The following is an 18,695-nucleotide window of genomic DNA, read 5'->3' as shown; positions in this document are numbered from 1 at the left end:
GGAGAGAATGCCTCTAGACCATGACCATATAGACTGAAAAAACCTACAACAACCCAGTGATTCCGGCCATGAAAGCCTTCGACAATACATTTTCCCTAAGTAGATAAAGAATCCATACAGGCTGAGCATCCCTTATTTAGAATTCCCAAATTTTCTAAAATCCAAAAGTTACTATATGAGTGCCTGAGATAGTGACAGTTTTCTGATGGTTCAATGTGTTTCATGCACAAAATTATTTTAAAAAATTGTGCATAATATTACCTTCATACGATGTGTATAATATATATCTGAAACATACATGAATTTTGTGTTTAGACTTGGGTTCCATCTCCAAGCTGTTTCATTATGGGTTGTTGTAGGTCTTTCGGGCTGTATGGCCATGTTGTAGAAGCATTCTCTCCTGACGTTTTGCCTGCATCTATGGCAGGCATCCTCAGAGGTTGTGAGGATGTCTCTGAGAATGCCTGCCATAGATGCAGGTGAAACGTCAGGAGAGAATGCTTCTATAACATGGCCATACAGCCCGAAAGACCTACAACAACCTAGTGCTTCGGCCATGAAAGCCTTTGACAATACATTGTTTCGTTATGTCCATCAACCAGTGAGTTTAATTATTTTCCCCATTCCACAGTTCTCTAGGGTTTGTGATACAGTTCTTGTATAAAATTACATGCATTTTGGTACTTTAAAAAAGCCAAGACCTGTATTATTTTTTAATATCTGTATTGGGATAAAGGTGAAATGTAAAAGAAGCAAGCAAGCAAGCCTGGTTACCATAAATCCTATGTTAGGTCAGTCTAGGTCAAGGTTAGGTCTCCCTGTTTCGTTTAGAGTAGGAAATCCAGACAGATATTGTTACATGCTTCATTGCAAATGTTTGCCTCACAGCTTAATTTAAAAGGTGGAATCAGTCTTCCTTGGGTGTTTGTGCTTTACATGAAGCAATGGACATTTTACAAACACATAGAATCATAGAATCAAAGAGTTGGAAGAAACCTCATGGGCCATCCAGTCCAACCCCCTGCCAAGAAGCAGGAATATTGCATAACCCCATCACCAAGGCCTGAACAAGTATCCTTTCCTTTGCTATAAATTTATGAGTCAACCATTAAACAAATGTCATGTCCAAATTGTCTCACCAACAAAGTTGTATTGTCGAAGGCTTTCATGGCCGGAATCACTGGGTTGTTGTAGGTTTTTTCGGGCTATATGGCCATGGTCTAGAGGCATGGTGCAGAGGAGAGTGACTGTCCAGAGGAGAACGACTAAAATGATGAAGGGTCTGGAGAACAAGCCCTATGAGGAGCGGCTTAAGGAGCTGGGCATGTTTAGCCTGAAGAAGAGAAGGCTGAGAGGGGATATGATAGCCATGTGTAAATATGTGAGAGGTAGCCACAGGGAGGAGGGAGCAAGCTTGTTTACTGCTTCCCTGGAGACTAGGACGCGGAACAATGGCTTCAAACTACAAGAGAGGAGATTCCATCTGAACACGAGGAAGAACTTCCTGACTGTGAGAGCCATTCAGCAGTGGAACTCTCTGCCCCGGAGTGTGGTGGAGGCTCCTTCTTTGGAAGCTTTTAAACAGAGGCTGGATGGCCATCTGTCAGGGGTGATTTGAATGCAATATTCCTGCTTCTTGGCAGGGGGTTGGACTGGATGGCCCATGAGGTCTCTTCCAACTCTTTGATTCTATGATTCATTCTCTCCTGACGTTTCACCTGCATCAATGGATCTGAGGATGCTTGCCATAGATGCAGGCGAAACGTCAGGAGAGAATGCCTCTTGAACATGGCTGTATAGCCCAAAAAAAACCTACAACAACCCTGTGAGTAGATCAATATGTACCACTCCGGTGGGAAGGTAACGGCACTCCATGCAGTCATGCTGGCCACATGATCTAGGAGGTGTTTATGGACAACGCTGGCTCTTTGGCTTAGAAATAAAGATGAGCACCAACTCCCAGCATCGGTAAAGTTAAAGGGGGAAACCTTTAACTTTACCTATATTTTCCCAGTTAATCCTTTCCCTGACATTTCTTGCTTTTTAAGTTTATTTAGCCATTCTGCTTGTCCTTTAATTGAGTAGGGAATCAAAGAATGACATCTGGGATGAGTCCAGAGGCTATATGTATGTCATAGGATGTTCTGGGGGCTATATATCTCATGTGTGTGCATGTGCATGTGCAAGTACACACACACGTGTGTGTGTGTATGTGTGTATATGTCTATCTATCTATATATCTATATCTATATCTATATCTATGTCTATCTCAAAAGTGCCAAAATATGAAAACCAAAAATAAACAAACCCAGAAATGACAGGAAGTCTATTTTTTAAAAGCTGAGTCTTAAAAATGTTTCTAAAATATGGGATACCCTTGCAGCCTATTTAAAAAGTGTGAATTACTCTTCACTGAGGTTGAAAAAGGAAAGATTGGCAGAATCTGCTAGTGGTCATGGTCAGGATCTGCAAACATAGATTTGGGGGCCTGCACTTTGCCGTCCTATGTCCTGGCTGATCTCCTGCAAATCTAGATATTTCTGCATTTGGGGCCATCCCAGATATTGTTCTTCCTGAGGCAGAGCAGCAAAATGCTGTCCCTTCCCCCAATGCACAGTACTTAAATGAAGCAGTTATATTGGCACCTCAGGCACAAAAATGCAATAAAAGCACAACGAAGTATATTACTTCAAGTAAATTACTTTAATAAATTACTTAACTCTGCCTGGATTAAATAACAGGAAAAGTGTGCTTTGGGGGGCAGAGGGCGAGTGAGTTAGCAAATACACTTGTTGTTCAAATGAAATGTTTTTGCCTTCCTCGATAAACAATCTGCTGTTTCTATGTATGTTTGTCAACGTGCCAAGGAAGGTGATGGCAAACCTCTTATGAACAAATCTCCTATAGAAAGCTATGTGTTAGGTTTGCCTTGTGTGTGTGTTAATGTGTTTGTGTGCGCACATGAATTTAAGTCAGAAGTTCACTTTTGTTGACTCCATGAATTTAATAGGAACTGGACACCGCATATTATTTGAGAACACAAAAATGCTGGACCATCCTAACAACCACCATGTCAGACGGCACAGAGAAGCCATTGAAATCCACAAACATGTGGACAATTTCAACAGAAAGGAGGAAACCATGAAAATGAACAAAATCTGGCTACCAGTATTAAAAAACTCCAAAATTACAACAATAAATAAAGAACATCACTCTGAAAACAGGGGAATTCCAGACAGAAACAATCAGGGCCAGTTAATCACCTCTCAACAAAGGATTTCCCCAGGCAGTAAGATGCCAAACCTTGAAGCTGGAAGTCAATTAGATGCTAATCAAGGTGGCCAATTGAAACATTCATATCTACCTCAAACGGACAAGAGTTCTTTCTCCCACCCTGGACATTCCAGAGATATATAAACCCAATTTTCCTAGTTTCCAACAGACCTCACAACCTCTGAGGATGCTTGCCATAGATGCAGGTGAAACGTCAGGAGAGAATGCTTCTGGAACATGGCCAGACTGCCTGGAAAACTCAAAACAACCCAGTGATTCTGGCCATGAAAGTCTTCCATAATACATTAATAGGGTTTTTTTGGGCAAGGAATACTCAGAGGTGGTTGTGACAGTTCCTCCTGAAATATAATCAGCAGCACCTGAATAGTGGTCTGCTACCCAAATACTAACTATGGCTGACCCTGCTTAGCTTCCAAGATTGGTTTGATTAGGTGCCTTTAGGATATTTGCTCAGGAAAGTAGCAAGGGAGACTACCACTATGCCACAATATTTGAAAAAAAAAATCTGTTCCTGGTTTGAAAGTGTAATTTCCTTTTTAACCGTGCGGTACTTAATTTGCAAGTAGTTGTTGTACTCCAAAAATGTTGTTTTTGTGACTGCTACAAAATATTTTGAATTGGTTGAGAGTCTGATGAAATATTCAATGAAAAACTATAGCAAAATTCCTGCATGATGTCCCACAAAAACAAAGTTTTTGCAGTTTAATAAACTTCAATGGAAATTGAACTCCAGTAACATTCAGTGCATAATTCTCATCACCGTCTTAGAGATCATAGTACTGAACACAAACTTCATCACACTAGAGAATGAATCCACTTTAAATCTGGTTTCTGTCTCCTGCAGAATTCTGGGATTTGTAGTTTAATGAGTCTGTTAAAGGCTTCTCTCTAAACTACAAACCCCATAATTCTACAGGACATAGCAGCCAGATTTAAAGTGGATTCATTCTCTAGTGTGATGAGGTTCAAAGGAATGAAAGCAGACTGACAAGCTTCAGTTTTAGTTTGACAGATGTGTTTGAACACTCAGTCCATGGTTTGGATTTGTATGTTAATTCCAACTGGATTTAATTAATTGAATCAATGACATTTACTTGGACTTAACTTACCTTTTCTTAATCCAATGTCTGGCTAAAGCTGAGCTGCTACTTGGGGAGCCTATATGAAATAATTGGTTAATTTATCAATGTTTATGTTGCACTCCAGACCAGGAAAAACCCTCTGACTTTAAACACCACACAGTTGAGTAGAAATGCAATCCATTTACTGAAGATAATTAGAAAGCAGTAAAGTAAAAAGCACTTTAAAGAAATAAGTAAATCCAATTAGGTAGGAAGATAAGCTGGAACAAAATAGTCCAGGGAATTAGTCCATCAAAGTCCATGAAAAACCAAGGCAGAAACTTCTATAACAAAATCCAAGAAACCAGGAAACATGAATCCAAGGCAAGTGAATACAAAATCATAGAATCCAAGAATCAAAATCATGAAACAAAGGCACTTTAAACATGAATCTTTTCCAAGTAAAGCTTCCAAGAAACAAGAACGAGATCTTGACTTGATTCCAAATGATGCTTCATCTGACTACAGATCCTGTACTTGGGACTTTTATCTCCTCATTAGCTATGTCCCAACTGCTCAGAAATTGGTTTCAATTTAGCTTTGAATCTCTTATCTTTCTTTCTCAGAGCCTGGCAGAACACCGAAGCCACTGCTCTGCTCTTCTATTTTGACTAATCACCTCCAATCTATTTGCTCATTAAGGGGCATTCTCATGAGAAACTACACTTTGCACAGGGATCTCCTGATCATTCTCTGCATCAATATCATTGACCAAACCATTAACTTCTTGAAACTCATTGTCATCACTCCCCACATCTAAAACACCCTGGTCCTTAAACATAATCACAGGCTGAGCTCCAAACTACATAAGATGCATGCATGTTCGTTTCTGTGGTGATGGCAAATTGATTCTCGTTGTTCATTCTGACTAAATAAAGTTTTCCATTAATTAATTATTTAGGTAAATAAAAATATTAAGAATTGAGAAATACGGTTCCTGTGATTTATTGTCGTGAATGTCTTTGAGCTGCCTTTCTATCAGAAATGGAGTGCACGACACAAGGAGATGAATTCTTAGTAACTGCTATGCACTGTTAAAGTTGCTACTAGAACCAACTATTGAAAAGAGTACATTGTGCTAAGTTATTTTTGTCAATACTTTATTTTCTTTTGTCACTTGCAGGTGGATAAAATTTGAAGAAAAAGTGGAACAGGGAGGAGAAAGGTGGAGTAAACCACACGTCGCCACATTGTCTCTTCACAGCTTGTTTGAGTTGAGGACATGCATAGAGAAAGGGTCAATCCTGTTAGATTTGGAGGCATCCTCGCTTCCTCAGGTAGTAGGTAAGTACTTCAAAACTCTGCTCTGTAGAGAAATAAAACCCAGAGATTCTATCCAAAAAGTCTTGACTTTTGGCTTTGTTCAAGAATATTCCCCAGGGTCAAACCATCATTGCGTATGATCAAGTTCTGGGTCTGCATTTTTTGGCCAATTTAACTGTTCAGTCAAACAACCATATAAGTGAGTTACCAACCAAGTGGTGTTCTTGAGATCTGATAACTCTTAAGTTTACCAATTGTTGTTTGTTGTTCTCTTGTCATTCTTATTGTCACTAGTGCCTTTTCTTTAAAGCCTATTTTCTTTTCAGAAGAAGAAATAAAATATCTGCTGTTATTCAGTGTCCTAGAAGCTAACCACATCTGTGTCCTTCCAGATGTGTTGGACTACAGACCCATTTGTAACTAGACAAATAAGGTTGCAGGAGCTGAAAGAGCCCAGACTTGAGGCATTGTGAAGACCCTCTAATGGTTAATTTCAGTGGGTCCCACAAAATTCAGCTGTATTCCAAGGGGATTTTCTTTGCCAAGAGAGACTTTGGTGCTGTAAAAAGCCCCAACCTTTTGATAGGGCTACAACAGACATGGGCAAACTGGTAGCCATTTCTAAACCTTCTAAAAAAAGAGAGAAAGAAGGAAAAGTTTTTATAGAAGGCTTCATAATTTAACCTGTTAGAATCTGTGTAGGGAGTTTATGAACATCCAAAGCTTTTCTTAATTTGTTTGTTTCTGTTGTTTCTTTTCTCCCTAACCTTCTTTCCATGCAACAGAGATGGTTGTTGACAATCAGATTGAGACAGGCCTATTGAAGCTGGACATGAAGGACAAAGTCACCTACACGCTGCTCAGGAAGCATCGGCACCAGACCAAAAAATCCAACCTACGGTCCTTGGCTGACATCGGGAAGACTGTCTCCAGTGCAAGTAGGATGTTTACCAACCCCGATAATGGTAATGCAGAGGCCAGTGGGCTGTGGCCTTCCCCTTAGAGACCCACCGAACAAACTAACTTCATCGTCACCTCATGGCAACGCATCTAACCCACAAGTAGATTAGCAGACCATGCTGATCGACACATCAGTTATTGGTTCTGAAGGCTTCTAATGCTGTGGCGCATCGCTCTAACCATATCTCCACTACTAACTGGGGGGAAAAAGATATGGGTGTGTTTCGTTTTGTGTTAGTCTTGTAGGCAATTGCTTTGTTAATCATTTCCACAAATAAAACACTGAGTAAAGCATCGGGTGTTACACACACACACACACACACAACATGTCCTCAACAGTTGAATGTCAAATATTTTGCTGTGTGAGATTCACAGACTTTTTGAATGATGGTACGCATAATCAATGCTTAGAAAAGTTCCTATTACAGTTGTCTTGCTGGCTGGAAGATTCTGGAAATTATGGTTTGAAAAATGAAAGTTTCTTAGAGATATCACCATAATCACAGATGAGCAACATAAAGAGTCCTTGCTGATCTGAGCAAGTTGGATTGAATCAAGTGTTCCTTTTCTCCTTTAGTTTTCATGGAGAAAATTAGGCAAAGTTGTGTCTGAAAACATCAAAAAACATAAGATAACAAAGGGTTACACAAATGTACTGCTGTGTGTGTTCCCTTAATGTGTAAACTTGTTTTACGATTTTGAATACGAAGAAATTGACAGTGCTTTAAGTGAAGGAGTAGCCATTCCAGTGTTATTATTCCATAATAATAGTATGGCTTTAAGGTGGAAAGCAAGAAGTTGTTATTTCTTCTTCACCCCGCTCTTCCAAATAGTACCTGGTAGATTTTTAAGCAATGTGATGAATGTCATGTACCTCCAAAGCCAAAAAACCTGGTATTTTTTGGATTATAAACAATGCAGGAGGTTGAACCTGATGGTTCATAGACATTCTTCAAATGCTATGATTCTATGTACACAAGTACATATGAAAGGCGAATTGCTAGTCCTTGGAGCTCCAATTCACCATTAAGAAGAACAGTTCTGGAAGTTCTAAGGGAGTGGTTCCCAACCTGTGGGTCCCCAGATGTTGTGGCCTTCAATTCTCAGAAATCCTAACAGCTGGCAAACCAGCTGGGATTTCTGGAAGTTGTAGACCAGTGGTTCTCAACCTGTGGGTCCCCAGATGTTGTGGCCTACAACTCCCAGAAATCCCAGCCAGTTTACCAGCTGTTAGGATTTCTGGGAGTTGAAGGCCAAAAACATCTGGGGACCCCAGGTTGAGAACCACTGTTGTAGACCAAAACACCTAGGAACCCACAGGTTGAGAACCACTGTTCTAAGGGGTCAAAAACAGAGGATGCATGTAGCCTCATAGCTCTAATTGCCCACCTCTATTTTAACAGTATAATCCTATCCTTACAGTACAGTAGGATCATAACGAATATGCAGCTTGGCTTTTGGACTCTTCTTGACTTGCCTTGTTCAATACAACAATGACTGAAGCTTTTTAGATATAGATTTTTTAAAGACAAGGTGACTTTAAAGAGGGCATGGTGCCATTGGATATTGAGATGCATATTTTTTGTCCTGAAAGAGAATAGTTTTATCTGTGTCAATAATTTGAAGATTAAAGTTTATTGAATACATTAACATATGTGAAGCCAAATTCTGTGTTGGTGAAGCTGCATCAGTTGGCCTAGTGATGCTGTGGTGATGGTAGGAGGGAAAAAAGACAACTGGGACACTCCCATGAAGAGTAAAAAGGAAAAGGGAGCAATGTTGGAAGCTGCTCTAAGTCCTGATTTTGGGTAAAAGTCAGAATATAACTCAAGTTAGCATTTGAAATTTGGTGCTGGAAAAGAGGTCTAAGGATACCATGGAGTGCAACTGTGACCCTCCAGATCAGTGGTTCTCAACCTGTGGGTCCCCAGCTGGTAAACTGGAATCTCATCCAGTTTACCAGCTGTTAGGATTTCTGGGAGTTGAAGGCCAAAACATCTGGGGACCTACAGGTTGAGAACCACTGCTCCAGATACTTTGTTTGCTTGCAACTTCTAGCCAGCATAGTGAAAGGTAAGGAAATGAGAGAGTTGAGATGAGAAACATCTGGATTTGCCTACCTTATGAATGAAGATTGGTTCATTTTGCAAAGTATCAATGATTTCCCTAAACAATCAGTGAATCATTTGTGGTCTACAGATAGACTCAATTGCTTGATCTTGGCCTTCATTCAGATCTGTCAATGTTAGGGGATGTCTAGCAGAGTCACATAGTGAAAATAGATGCATTCCTGGCTCCAAATAACTTGCAGTCTCACAATGAATGCATGATTTAATCCATGAAAGATTCAGCTAAAAAGCTACGCTCCTTCATGAAGTGGTACACTGTTCACTGCCCAATGTGGGTAACACTATTTTGCATGATGCTTTATTCACGTTTTTGTGAGGGGGAATAAATCCATATAATATTTTCCATATATGTCTGTTAGAGTATACTGTAAGTTGCTATAAAGGGACTGGTAGAAATGGCTAAAGCTGTATTGTTTGTCTAATTGAAGCTGGATTTAGAAGTTACTTTGGTGGCTTTTGATTCTGTCTGCAATGCACCATTATACCTGCGAGATTTCCCCTGAGCTATCTAGACAGCTTCTTTAGAGGTGGATTTTCCAATCTAGTTTGTGGATCTTTTATTAAGTGAAAGAAATGATTTCTGATTTCTTGAATTGCATAATGAAAATACATTTATTCTGGGTTTTTTTGACATTATTATATGAAATACTGTATTTACTTGAGTCTAATGTGCCATCGAATCTAATGCACACTTCAGTTTTGAAAATCCCAAACTTAAAAGGGTATTTGCTGGCCAATTTAATGCGCAGCATCAAAAGGTGCACTCTTTGTAATATGGCCACCACAGTTGCTGCCTGCTTAGAATTCCTTCTTTAAAAACAAAAATGCTAGCGTACCAAAGCTTCCAGCAATGGAAAGAAAAACCTTGGGATGCATCCAGGGGCGGCTCAACCCATTATGCAAAGTAAGCATTTGCAGTATAGTTGATTTTGCCCAGGGGCGCTCTTGAGGTGCTCTTGGGGGAAAATAGACATTGACATATGTGAGTTGTAGTTACTGGAATGCATAGTTCACCTAAAATCAAAGAGCATTCTGAACTCCACCAGTGATGGAATTGAACCAAATTTGGCACACAGAACTCCCACGACGAACAGAAAATATATATCAGTGATTGGTTTGGGGGGGGGGGGGTGCCAAAATACTGTTTGCTTACCATTGAAAATTACCTAGGGCCGCCTCTGGATGCATCTATGCTATATAATAAATTCACTTAAATTGCCTTGGTTCAATGCTATAGAGTCACGGGGGCTGTCGTTTTACAAGTCCTTGAGCCTCCTCTGCCAAAGAGTGTGGATACCATACCAAACTACACATTCTAGGATTGAATAGCATTAAGGTGCGCATGAGATTTTCTGGTGTGCATTAGGATTAGGGTGCGCATTGGATTTTTGTAATACGGTAATCTTAGTGCTGAGCCAAAGCAATAGGGGAAGCTGCTACAGGAGCACTTGGAGCTCCTATTTGAGGGATGTCACCTGTAATTTAATTGTCATAGCTCAGATTACCGTATTACAAAAATCTAATGCACACCCTAATTTTGGTAAGCCAAAAAAGGTGAGCGTCAGATTCAAGTAAATACAGTAGTATTTCCTGTGCAAAATTATAATATGTAAAATAGCATAATCATCAGTATTTACTTGTGTTAATAGTAATATACATTTTGCCATTTTTCTTCCAAAGTCAATTTAATGCAGCACTGCTGAAAATAGCCCTTAGTGGAAGGGATGTGAGTTATAAACAAAATCAAAGAATATCTTCTAAGCCAGTGGTTCTCAACCTGGGGTCCCCAGATGTTTTTGGCCTACAATTCCCAGAAATCCCAGCCAGTTTAGCAGCTGTTAGGATTTCTGGGAGTTGAAGGCCAAAAACATCTGGGGACCCCAGGTTGAGAACCACTGCTCTAAGCAAATGGTGAAGGGAGATAAGACAGGAGTAATGGTTCAAAAGAAAGGACAGGTTCCAGATCCAAGGATGTAGGCAGTATACTTCTCAGCGATTTTTGATACCCCTCTTCTATTTTCATGTTGAGACATATGTTCCATCAACTTCAGTCAAATGTGAACCTCTATGTCTGCATTACGAGCTCCTTTTGTCATACGTCATTTACCATGCCTATTTTTTGCTACTTGTACAGAAGTGGTGTATGTGTATTCGTAAGTGTGTGTGTATGTTTGTGAGAGACAATGGTGGCATATTTGCTTGACAGATCATTTCTGCCCAGCTTCTACTGCTGCATTCCAACTTGCTAGAACCTACCCAAGACAGTTTGCTGAAAGAGAGGAGAAGATGGCTCCTTCTCGCCATTCCTTGTAGACTTCCCATTTTAATAAAATGCCCTACATCAAACTTTAGGGCACACAGTGTAAGTCATCATATCTCAGGACAAACAGAGTGGGGCATGTGGGACACATAGCACAGTCCTTTGACACCACCTTCAGCACCTTCCGTCAAAGGTGAATTCTTCATATTGGTATAGCCACACGAAGAAGGTTATACCAATGATGGCTACATTTGGTTCTCAACCTGTGGGTCCCCAGATGTTTTGGCCTTCAGCTCCCAGAAATCCTAACAGCTGGTAAACTGGCTGGGATTTCTGGGAGTTGTAGGCCAAAACACCTGGGGACCCACAGGTTGAGAACCACCGCTTTAGAGAGATGTTATGACAGAACAGATCAGAATAGGTTTCTCTACTTGACTTATATGTCTTTGGAATTCTTGTTTAATTACTGCAAAACTGTATGTAACAATGATCAAACAATCTCCATAATTTTATGATCAACTTCCCTTGGAAGATGACTGTGCACTGAAAGACTTTGAGAGAACTTGCAAATATGAAGGGCTGTCTATATTATGGCCAAGGACCTAGACACATTTAGCACAGAATATATATAGCACCTGGCGTAGGTGCACTAGATCTCACAGTTTTGTGGCTGATTGTGCAGTGGGTACTGAGACCTTAAGCTCACATGTTAAAGAATGGCTGAATACTTCCCCATCAAACAACTCAAGGTGATAGAAAGAGAGAGTTCTTTATGTGTTCGTGTTCTGATTGGTTTGAGAAGGAATTGACCTTATATAACTTCTAGAAGACTTAAATACGTGCAGAATTACTTTTACACTAACATAGTGTCCCAGTAAGCATGCACTATGGATCAAGGAAGTCTGGTTGTGATGGTGCTTCTGATCAAATTCCAGTTTTAGTCTATATTATATTGGGTCCAGACTTTGCCATCTTTACAGTAAACCCTATGAAATTATGTAATAAGACCGTGGTGAGTCATCACTCACTTAGAAATAATGTGGCCTGAACATAAAACAAAGCTGGACTGCTCATTGGAGGGAAGGATAGTAGAGGCAACGATGAAGTACTTTGGCCACATCATGAGAAGAAAGGAAAGCTTAGAGAAGACAATGATGCTGGGGAAAAAGGAAGGAAAAAGGAAGAGGGGCCGACCAAGGACAAGGTGGATGGATGGCATCCTTGAAGTGACTTGCTTGACCTTGAAGAAGCTGGGGGTGGTGACAGCCGACAGGGAGCTCTGGCGTAGACTGGTCCATGAGGTCACAAAGAGTTGGAAACAACTGAACGAATGAGCAACAACAACAAACATAACCTGATATCCTTAATATAGTTCTTTGCAATTCAGAAATCGTTCACTAATTGATGTTGGTCCAAGAAAAGATATTAGCTTGTCTTACAGTTAAATTACTAATCATGATGGAATTGAGAAACTTGGAGATCACCTGTCTTTCCCTTCAATTAAAACAATAGTTTGGAAAAGAGAATTATAATTTATTTATCCTGATTACTTATTTAAACTAGAAGTTGTTAAAAATGCATCAAGATGGCAGCCATGGACAATAAGACTCATTATTGGACAGAAGAATGAAATTTTATTCCTTTAAGTGTCATGCAGGTTGTTCTAAGTAGCTAAATAATACATTGACAGAGCTTTAGTATAATGAGAGTAGAAAGAGAAGCAGAAGAGGAGAGGGCTGAAAGGAGATATTATTCCTCCATGTAACACTTTGAAAAAGAGCAAGCAAAGGACTCTTTAGCACATTGTTGTGAGCATTACAAAATCGTATACATTCTTGTTCATTGATCCTCCGGTGGCGCAGTGGGTTAAACCCCTGTGTCGGCAGGACTGAAGACCGATAGGTCGCAGGTTCGAATCCGGGGAGAGGCAGATGAGCTCCCTCTACCAACTCCAGCTCCTCATGCGGGGACATGAGAGAAGCCTCCCACAAGGATTATAAAAACATCAAATCATCTGGGCGTCCCCTGGGCAATGTTCTTGCAGACGGCCAATTCTCTCACACCAGAAGCAACTTGCAGTTTCTCAAGTCGCTCCTGACACGACAAAAAAAAAATTGATATACTTACGTGCTATAAATAAAAGTCAAAATGGAAGCCATCTTTTTCCAAATCTATATAAATAAAAATATAATGTTCGTTTGTGGGATTAACATCAGTCAAAAACCATTGGACGAATTGACACCAAATTTGGACACAAGATACCTATCAGGCCAACAAGTGACCATCACTCATAAAACACTGAAAAATACAGCAGAAGAGACTTAAAAAGCCAAAAACCAAAAAAACACATTACAACACATGCACAAAACCACATATATACACAAACACACTTATATACACATATACACTAATATATACATACACATATACACATATATGCACACAAAAATACATATATATAGACTGGGCCACAGCAACATGTGGCAGGGGGTGGCTAGTACTTAATATATGTTCTTAATATATGGTTTTAGGGGTGCAGTTATTAGAATGAGGCCCATCTTTCAATGCGAATTGTAATTTAATGACCAAACTGTATATTGTTGGTTGCTGAGCCATCCTTAGTTACTGGGTTGCTGTAGGTTTTTTGGGCTATATGGCCATGTTCTAGAAGCATTGTCTCCTGACATTTCACCTGCATCTATGGCAAGCATCCTCAGAGGTTGTGAGGATCTCACAACCTCTGAGGATACTTGCCATAGATGCAGGCAAAACGTCATGAGAGAATGCTTCTAGAACATGGCCATATAGCCCGAAAAATCTACAACAACCCAGTGATTCCAGCCATGAAAGCCTTCGACAATACATCCTTAGTTAGTTCCCAGTGTTGAGTGTAAAACCTTTTAAAACCTGTTCTTTGGTCATAATTGATCAGGTTTATAAAACCATTTCAATTATGAAACCTAGAAATCAATAACTGTTACATTAGTATTTGTTTACATATAGAAATGGATTGTCGTATCCATTGCTGAGTTCTGTTATAGTCAGAATGGCCAGCTGTTGGTCCAAGAGGCAGATGTGATTCCCAAAATGGGTTTATCTTACTTCTGATGGCGGGCACATTTTAATCAGAATATGCATTTTTAAATGGAGTGGTCTGATTAAATGCAGTCAGTGATTAAAAATTTAGAAAAATGGATTTGAATTTAAATCTGATTTAAAATATATTTATTTTGACTTTAACATGGCCAAGCTGAAAGTAACTGAATGTAGAGCACACAAAATATCCATGTATAAAAGATACTCAGTGAAAGGCAACATTCCAAGTAAACGTATATATATGTATATGTATAACGGTATTTATTTATTTAAAACATTTATATTCTGCCCTTCTCACCCCGCAGGGGACTCAGGGCGGAGAACAACATATATACGGCAAACATTCAATGCCGGGACATAAAGCCATAAATATATACAAACATTAAAATCACTTATATTCACATTAAAAGTTGCTTAAATTATATATTAGGCTTGTGCATAGATTCAGAGTGGTCGGTTCCCTTCGGCCAAATTGGCTGTAATGGTAAGGTTTAGCTGTTATATTTTTTTCATCTGTAACAGCTCGAGCCTCTGGTGCCACAATGAGTTAAACCCTTGTGCCGACAGGACTGAAGATCGACAGGTGAGAGGTTTGAATTTGGGGAGAGATGAGCTCCCTCTGTCAGCTCCAGCTCGCCATACAGGGACATGAGAGAAGCCTCCCACAATGATGGTAAAACATAAAAAAAAACCCATCCGGGTGTCCCCTGGACAACGTCATTGCAGACGGCCAATTCTTTCACACCAGAAGTGACTTGCAGTTTCTCAAGTTGCTCCTGACACTAAAAAATAAAATAAAAAATCCATAATGGGACTACCTGGCAGCCGATAATGGCTCCTTCTCCCTTATTCAGCTGCTTGCATGGGGTTTCCCTGCAAGCCCTGCCTTTTGGTGGGTCAATCAGAATAGAAGAATGACATGATGTGTCTTATGCACTGCTTCCTTAACCATGTTTATCAAACCCAGACTCCCTTGAAAGGAAGATAGGAAAGGGTCCCAGGAAGCATGCTTCCTTAGCCCCGTTCTTCAAAGCCAGACTCCCTTGAAAGGATGATATGAAAGGATCCTAGAAACTGAAAGGGGAGCCGTGTAAATTTCCCCATTCCTGCCAATGGACCGGATCTTCCCAGATCTTTTGGCTGTCTAAATGAAAACAGATTTTTTCATTAGCCAATTCTTGGGGTGCTCCCGAAAATGGATTTGGGTCGAAAATTGGATACCAAAAATGGATTGTCCTCCAGCTGAATTGGACAAGCCCTATATGTGTGTGTGTGTGTGTGTGTGTGTGTGTATGTGTGTGTGTGTTTGTTCACTTTCTTTCATAATACAAAATTGATTTAATTTTGCACTGACTGATACAAAGTCCTTGCAGTTATCCTGGGTCCATTTTCTTATTGCATCAATCCTAGAAAAAAGATCCATGACACAGTACACTGCGATTTGGTAAACTGCTTGGTGTCCCTAAGAGTACAAAATTTTAAGAAAGTCCTGTGTTACTGTAAAGGCAGACAGATTTGTTATGGTATAATCTTTGTTGCATTGGCTTTGAGGACTAGACAAGAAAGTTTAGCTGTTCATCTTTCAGGCGCCACAATGTCCTTTCAGTGTTCTTTCCATTTTTACTATGTTTTTGGTGGTAATAGATCAATGTTCAATGAATGTTAAAGAATAAAGAAACCATTCCTGAATAAGACTGAAGTCAATAGAGAGGCATTAGATTTGGGAGACCCTTTATTGAACGAACTGGAATAACACTGGGTTGACCTCATTATAATGAATAATCTATTTTTCTTGTCTTTATTTTTCATTATATGAAACCAGCTTAGAAAAAAAAAATGACAGAGCAGGGTGTAGCTACCTGAAGAAATGCAGCACTTACTTTAATTGTCATTTCTCCATTGTCAATTCTAGATAGAATTGTGCAAATTGTATTTCAATTAGATACTTCACTCCTTGTAGTAGTAGTAGTAGTAGTAGTAGTAGTAGAAATAATAATAATAATAATAATAATAATAATAATAATAATAATTTATTTATACTCCACTCTATCTCCCCAAAGGGACTCAGGGTGGATTGTATGCAAAACACTTGTTCTATAGTTTAGGTGAGTGGAATGGAGTGGAGCTCTCTAGCTAAGAACGCCAAACTACAGATCCCAGGATTCCATGGAAGGGAGCCATGGTAATTAAAGTAATTTCAAACAGAACTTAATTTGAGTTATCATTCAGAAGTTGTGATACTTTGCCTGTATGGTTTCATGCCCAGTTTAGTTTGCGTTACCTAGGGCCCTGAATAGTTTTTAGAAGTGGGAAAAGAAAATGCCATGGTGCACACAGAGCTTCAGTGAAATTGCTCACAGATAATCCATGACAACAGAGTTAGAATTTAGTTGCAATTTACAGGATTTTGTTCTTAAACATGTACCCTTCCAGACAAGCCCTATATCCCAGGATCTGATCCCAGATTTTCTGCTTATCCCTGATTATCTGGCAGTGCAGAGTCATATAATCCAGGTTAAAGCAAAAAACCTGGGATCATATCCTGGGATATAGGGCCTGTCTGGAAGGGTATTTGTCTAAGAACCAAATCCTGTAAATTGCAACTAAATTCTAACTCTGTTGTCATGGATTATTTGTGAGCAATTTCAGTGAAGCTCTGTGTGCACCAGGCCATTTTATTTTCCCCACTTAAAAAAAAGTATATAATTATAGTGAGCCCTCCACATTTGCTGGCATTAGGAACATAAGAACTCCATAAAAGTTGGAAAAGCTCAAATAAAGACTCTTCTTTAACTTGAGTGCATACTCCAGTATGATTCTGCCATAAAATTCTGCAAACATTGACCGTACCACAACTCACTAAACTATCTCTATGTCCTGCAGTACAGTTCTATGGTCAACCTCCTGCAGAAGTTGACCACAGAATTACACTGAGGGACCTAAAGACTTCTGTTAATCAAATCCTCAAAAGTCAAATCTGTCAATATTGATGCTTGACTATCATCCTATTATATTCTACCCTAGTCAGGCTTTAAATCTGGAATCATGTGTTCAGTTCAGGGTATTCCATTTTAGAATGATATAGACAAGTTGGAATTGGTGCAGAGAAGGACCTTATGGATGATAAGAGCTTTGAAACTATCAAATGTGGAAGGCTGAATGTGTACACATCCAAATGTAATTGCATGTTGGAAAGCTTCAAAAGGGCCAAAGTCATGAAAGATTTCACAGATACAGCTACAGGAGTTTGATACCTGACTCTGAGTCATGTCTCCTTGCGGTGTGGATGTGTCTTCTACTCTGACATGTTAACTTGCGTGTCCAATGCTTTTCTGTCTTAACTTTCTTGCGTATGCCTTTGCCTGAGCCTCTTCTCTTAATTCTGCTGTCTTCCTTCTTCGCCTTGCTATTTACTGCTGCTCTTGGCTCCCGCTGTCCTTTCTGCTTGCAACACTAAAGCCCGCAGCCCGCTTGAGAGTTCTGTTCCCTGCCTAGCAACCCGCACGTTGGATGATGAAATCCGGGTGCAGCGCAGCCCCAGCGTGGGATGGCTAAGTAAGTGGATGGCGGGGTTGGGAGCACACTTTCCTGGGCACGTTCTGCTTCAAGGGTTTGTATGTATATGCTTGGGGGTGGCGGATGTTCTCATGGTCAATGTCACAAAAGCAAAGGTTACAGAGATAGTTTCCATTTGCATGTAGCAGCTGCTCTTATTGTTTTTTTAAAGCAGGAACTACAAGTTGGTTGAAAACCTGGGATGTAGGAACTGCTTTCCCTTCAATGCTTCTGAACTGAACACACGAGCTTTGCTTGCACACCAGTTATGGCATGGAGGTTTATCACATATGAAATGTATTATAATATCTATCTGTCCTTTAAAGGTTCCTATAACACTGTGTAATGCAATTTTTGTTCCTGGGTTGTAAATGTCATTTCCTAATTGGTTCTATCATAAAAAATAGACAAAAAGTTTACTAAATTGCAAAAACTTTTCTTTTGCGGGACATCTTGCAGCACACTTTGCTATAGTTTTTCAATGAATACCTCATAGAGCAGGGGTCCTCAAACTAAGGCCTGGGGCCTGGATGCGGCCCTCCAAGGTCATTTACCCGCCCCTTGCTCAGGGTCAACATAAGTCTGAAATGACTTGAAAGCACACAACAACAATAACAACAACAACAATTCTATCTCATCAGCCAAAAGTAAGCCCACACTTCCCATTGAAATATTAATAATTTTATATTTGTTAAAATTGTTCTTCATTTTAATTATTGTATCGTTTTAAAGTATTTTTTGCACTACAAATAAGATATGTGCCGTGTGCACAGGAATTCATTCATGTTTTTTTCAAATTATAATCCTGCCCTCCAACAGTTTGAGGGATTGTGACCTGGCCCTCTGTTTAAAACGTTTGAGGACCCCTGTCATAGAGTCTCAACCAATTCAACATAGGGTTGCTTTGAGTTTTCCAGACTGTATGGTCATGTTTCAGAAGCATTCTCTCCTGACATTTTGCCCACATCTACGGCAGGTATTCTCAGAGGTTAGAAGGTCTGTTGGAAACTAGGCAAG

At 39.8% G+C, this 18,695-nt stretch overlaps 1 protein-coding gene across 8 annotated transcripts in view; it reads left to right on the top strand.

The window, feature by feature from the left end:
* Positions 1 to 18,695, top strand: part of SLC4A4 (solute carrier family 4 member 4) — a 306,105-nt gene that overhangs the window by 196,081 nt on the left and 91,329 nt on the right. For 3 of the 8 annotated variants that reach the window (XM_067468560.1, XM_067468557.1, XM_067468559.1), the window contains 3 exons: positions 5,539 to 5,699; positions 6,464 to 6,643; positions 17,583 to 17,678. In XM_067468560.1, the coding sequence (XP_067324661.1) occupies positions 5,539 to 5,699; positions 6,464 to 6,643; positions 17,583 to 17,678 (437 nt within the window). The remainder of the gene's footprint in view (positions 1 to 5,538; positions 5,700 to 6,463; positions 6,644 to 17,582; positions 17,679 to 18,695) is intronic. The other 5 variants (XM_067468561.1, XM_067468563.1, XM_060779406.2 and 2 more) reach the window with 3 other exon arrangements.

Source organism: Anolis sagrei, chromosome 5 (genome assembly GCF_037176765.1).
Source record: "Anolis sagrei isolate rAnoSag1 chromosome 5, rAnoSag1.mat, whole genome shotgun sequence".
NCBI classification, from domain to species: Eukaryota; Metazoa; Chordata; class Lepidosauria; order Squamata; family Dactyloidae; genus Anolis; species Anolis sagrei.
Note: the sequence above shows the minus strand (reverse complement) of the source record. Positions and strands in the feature narration are given on the sequence as shown.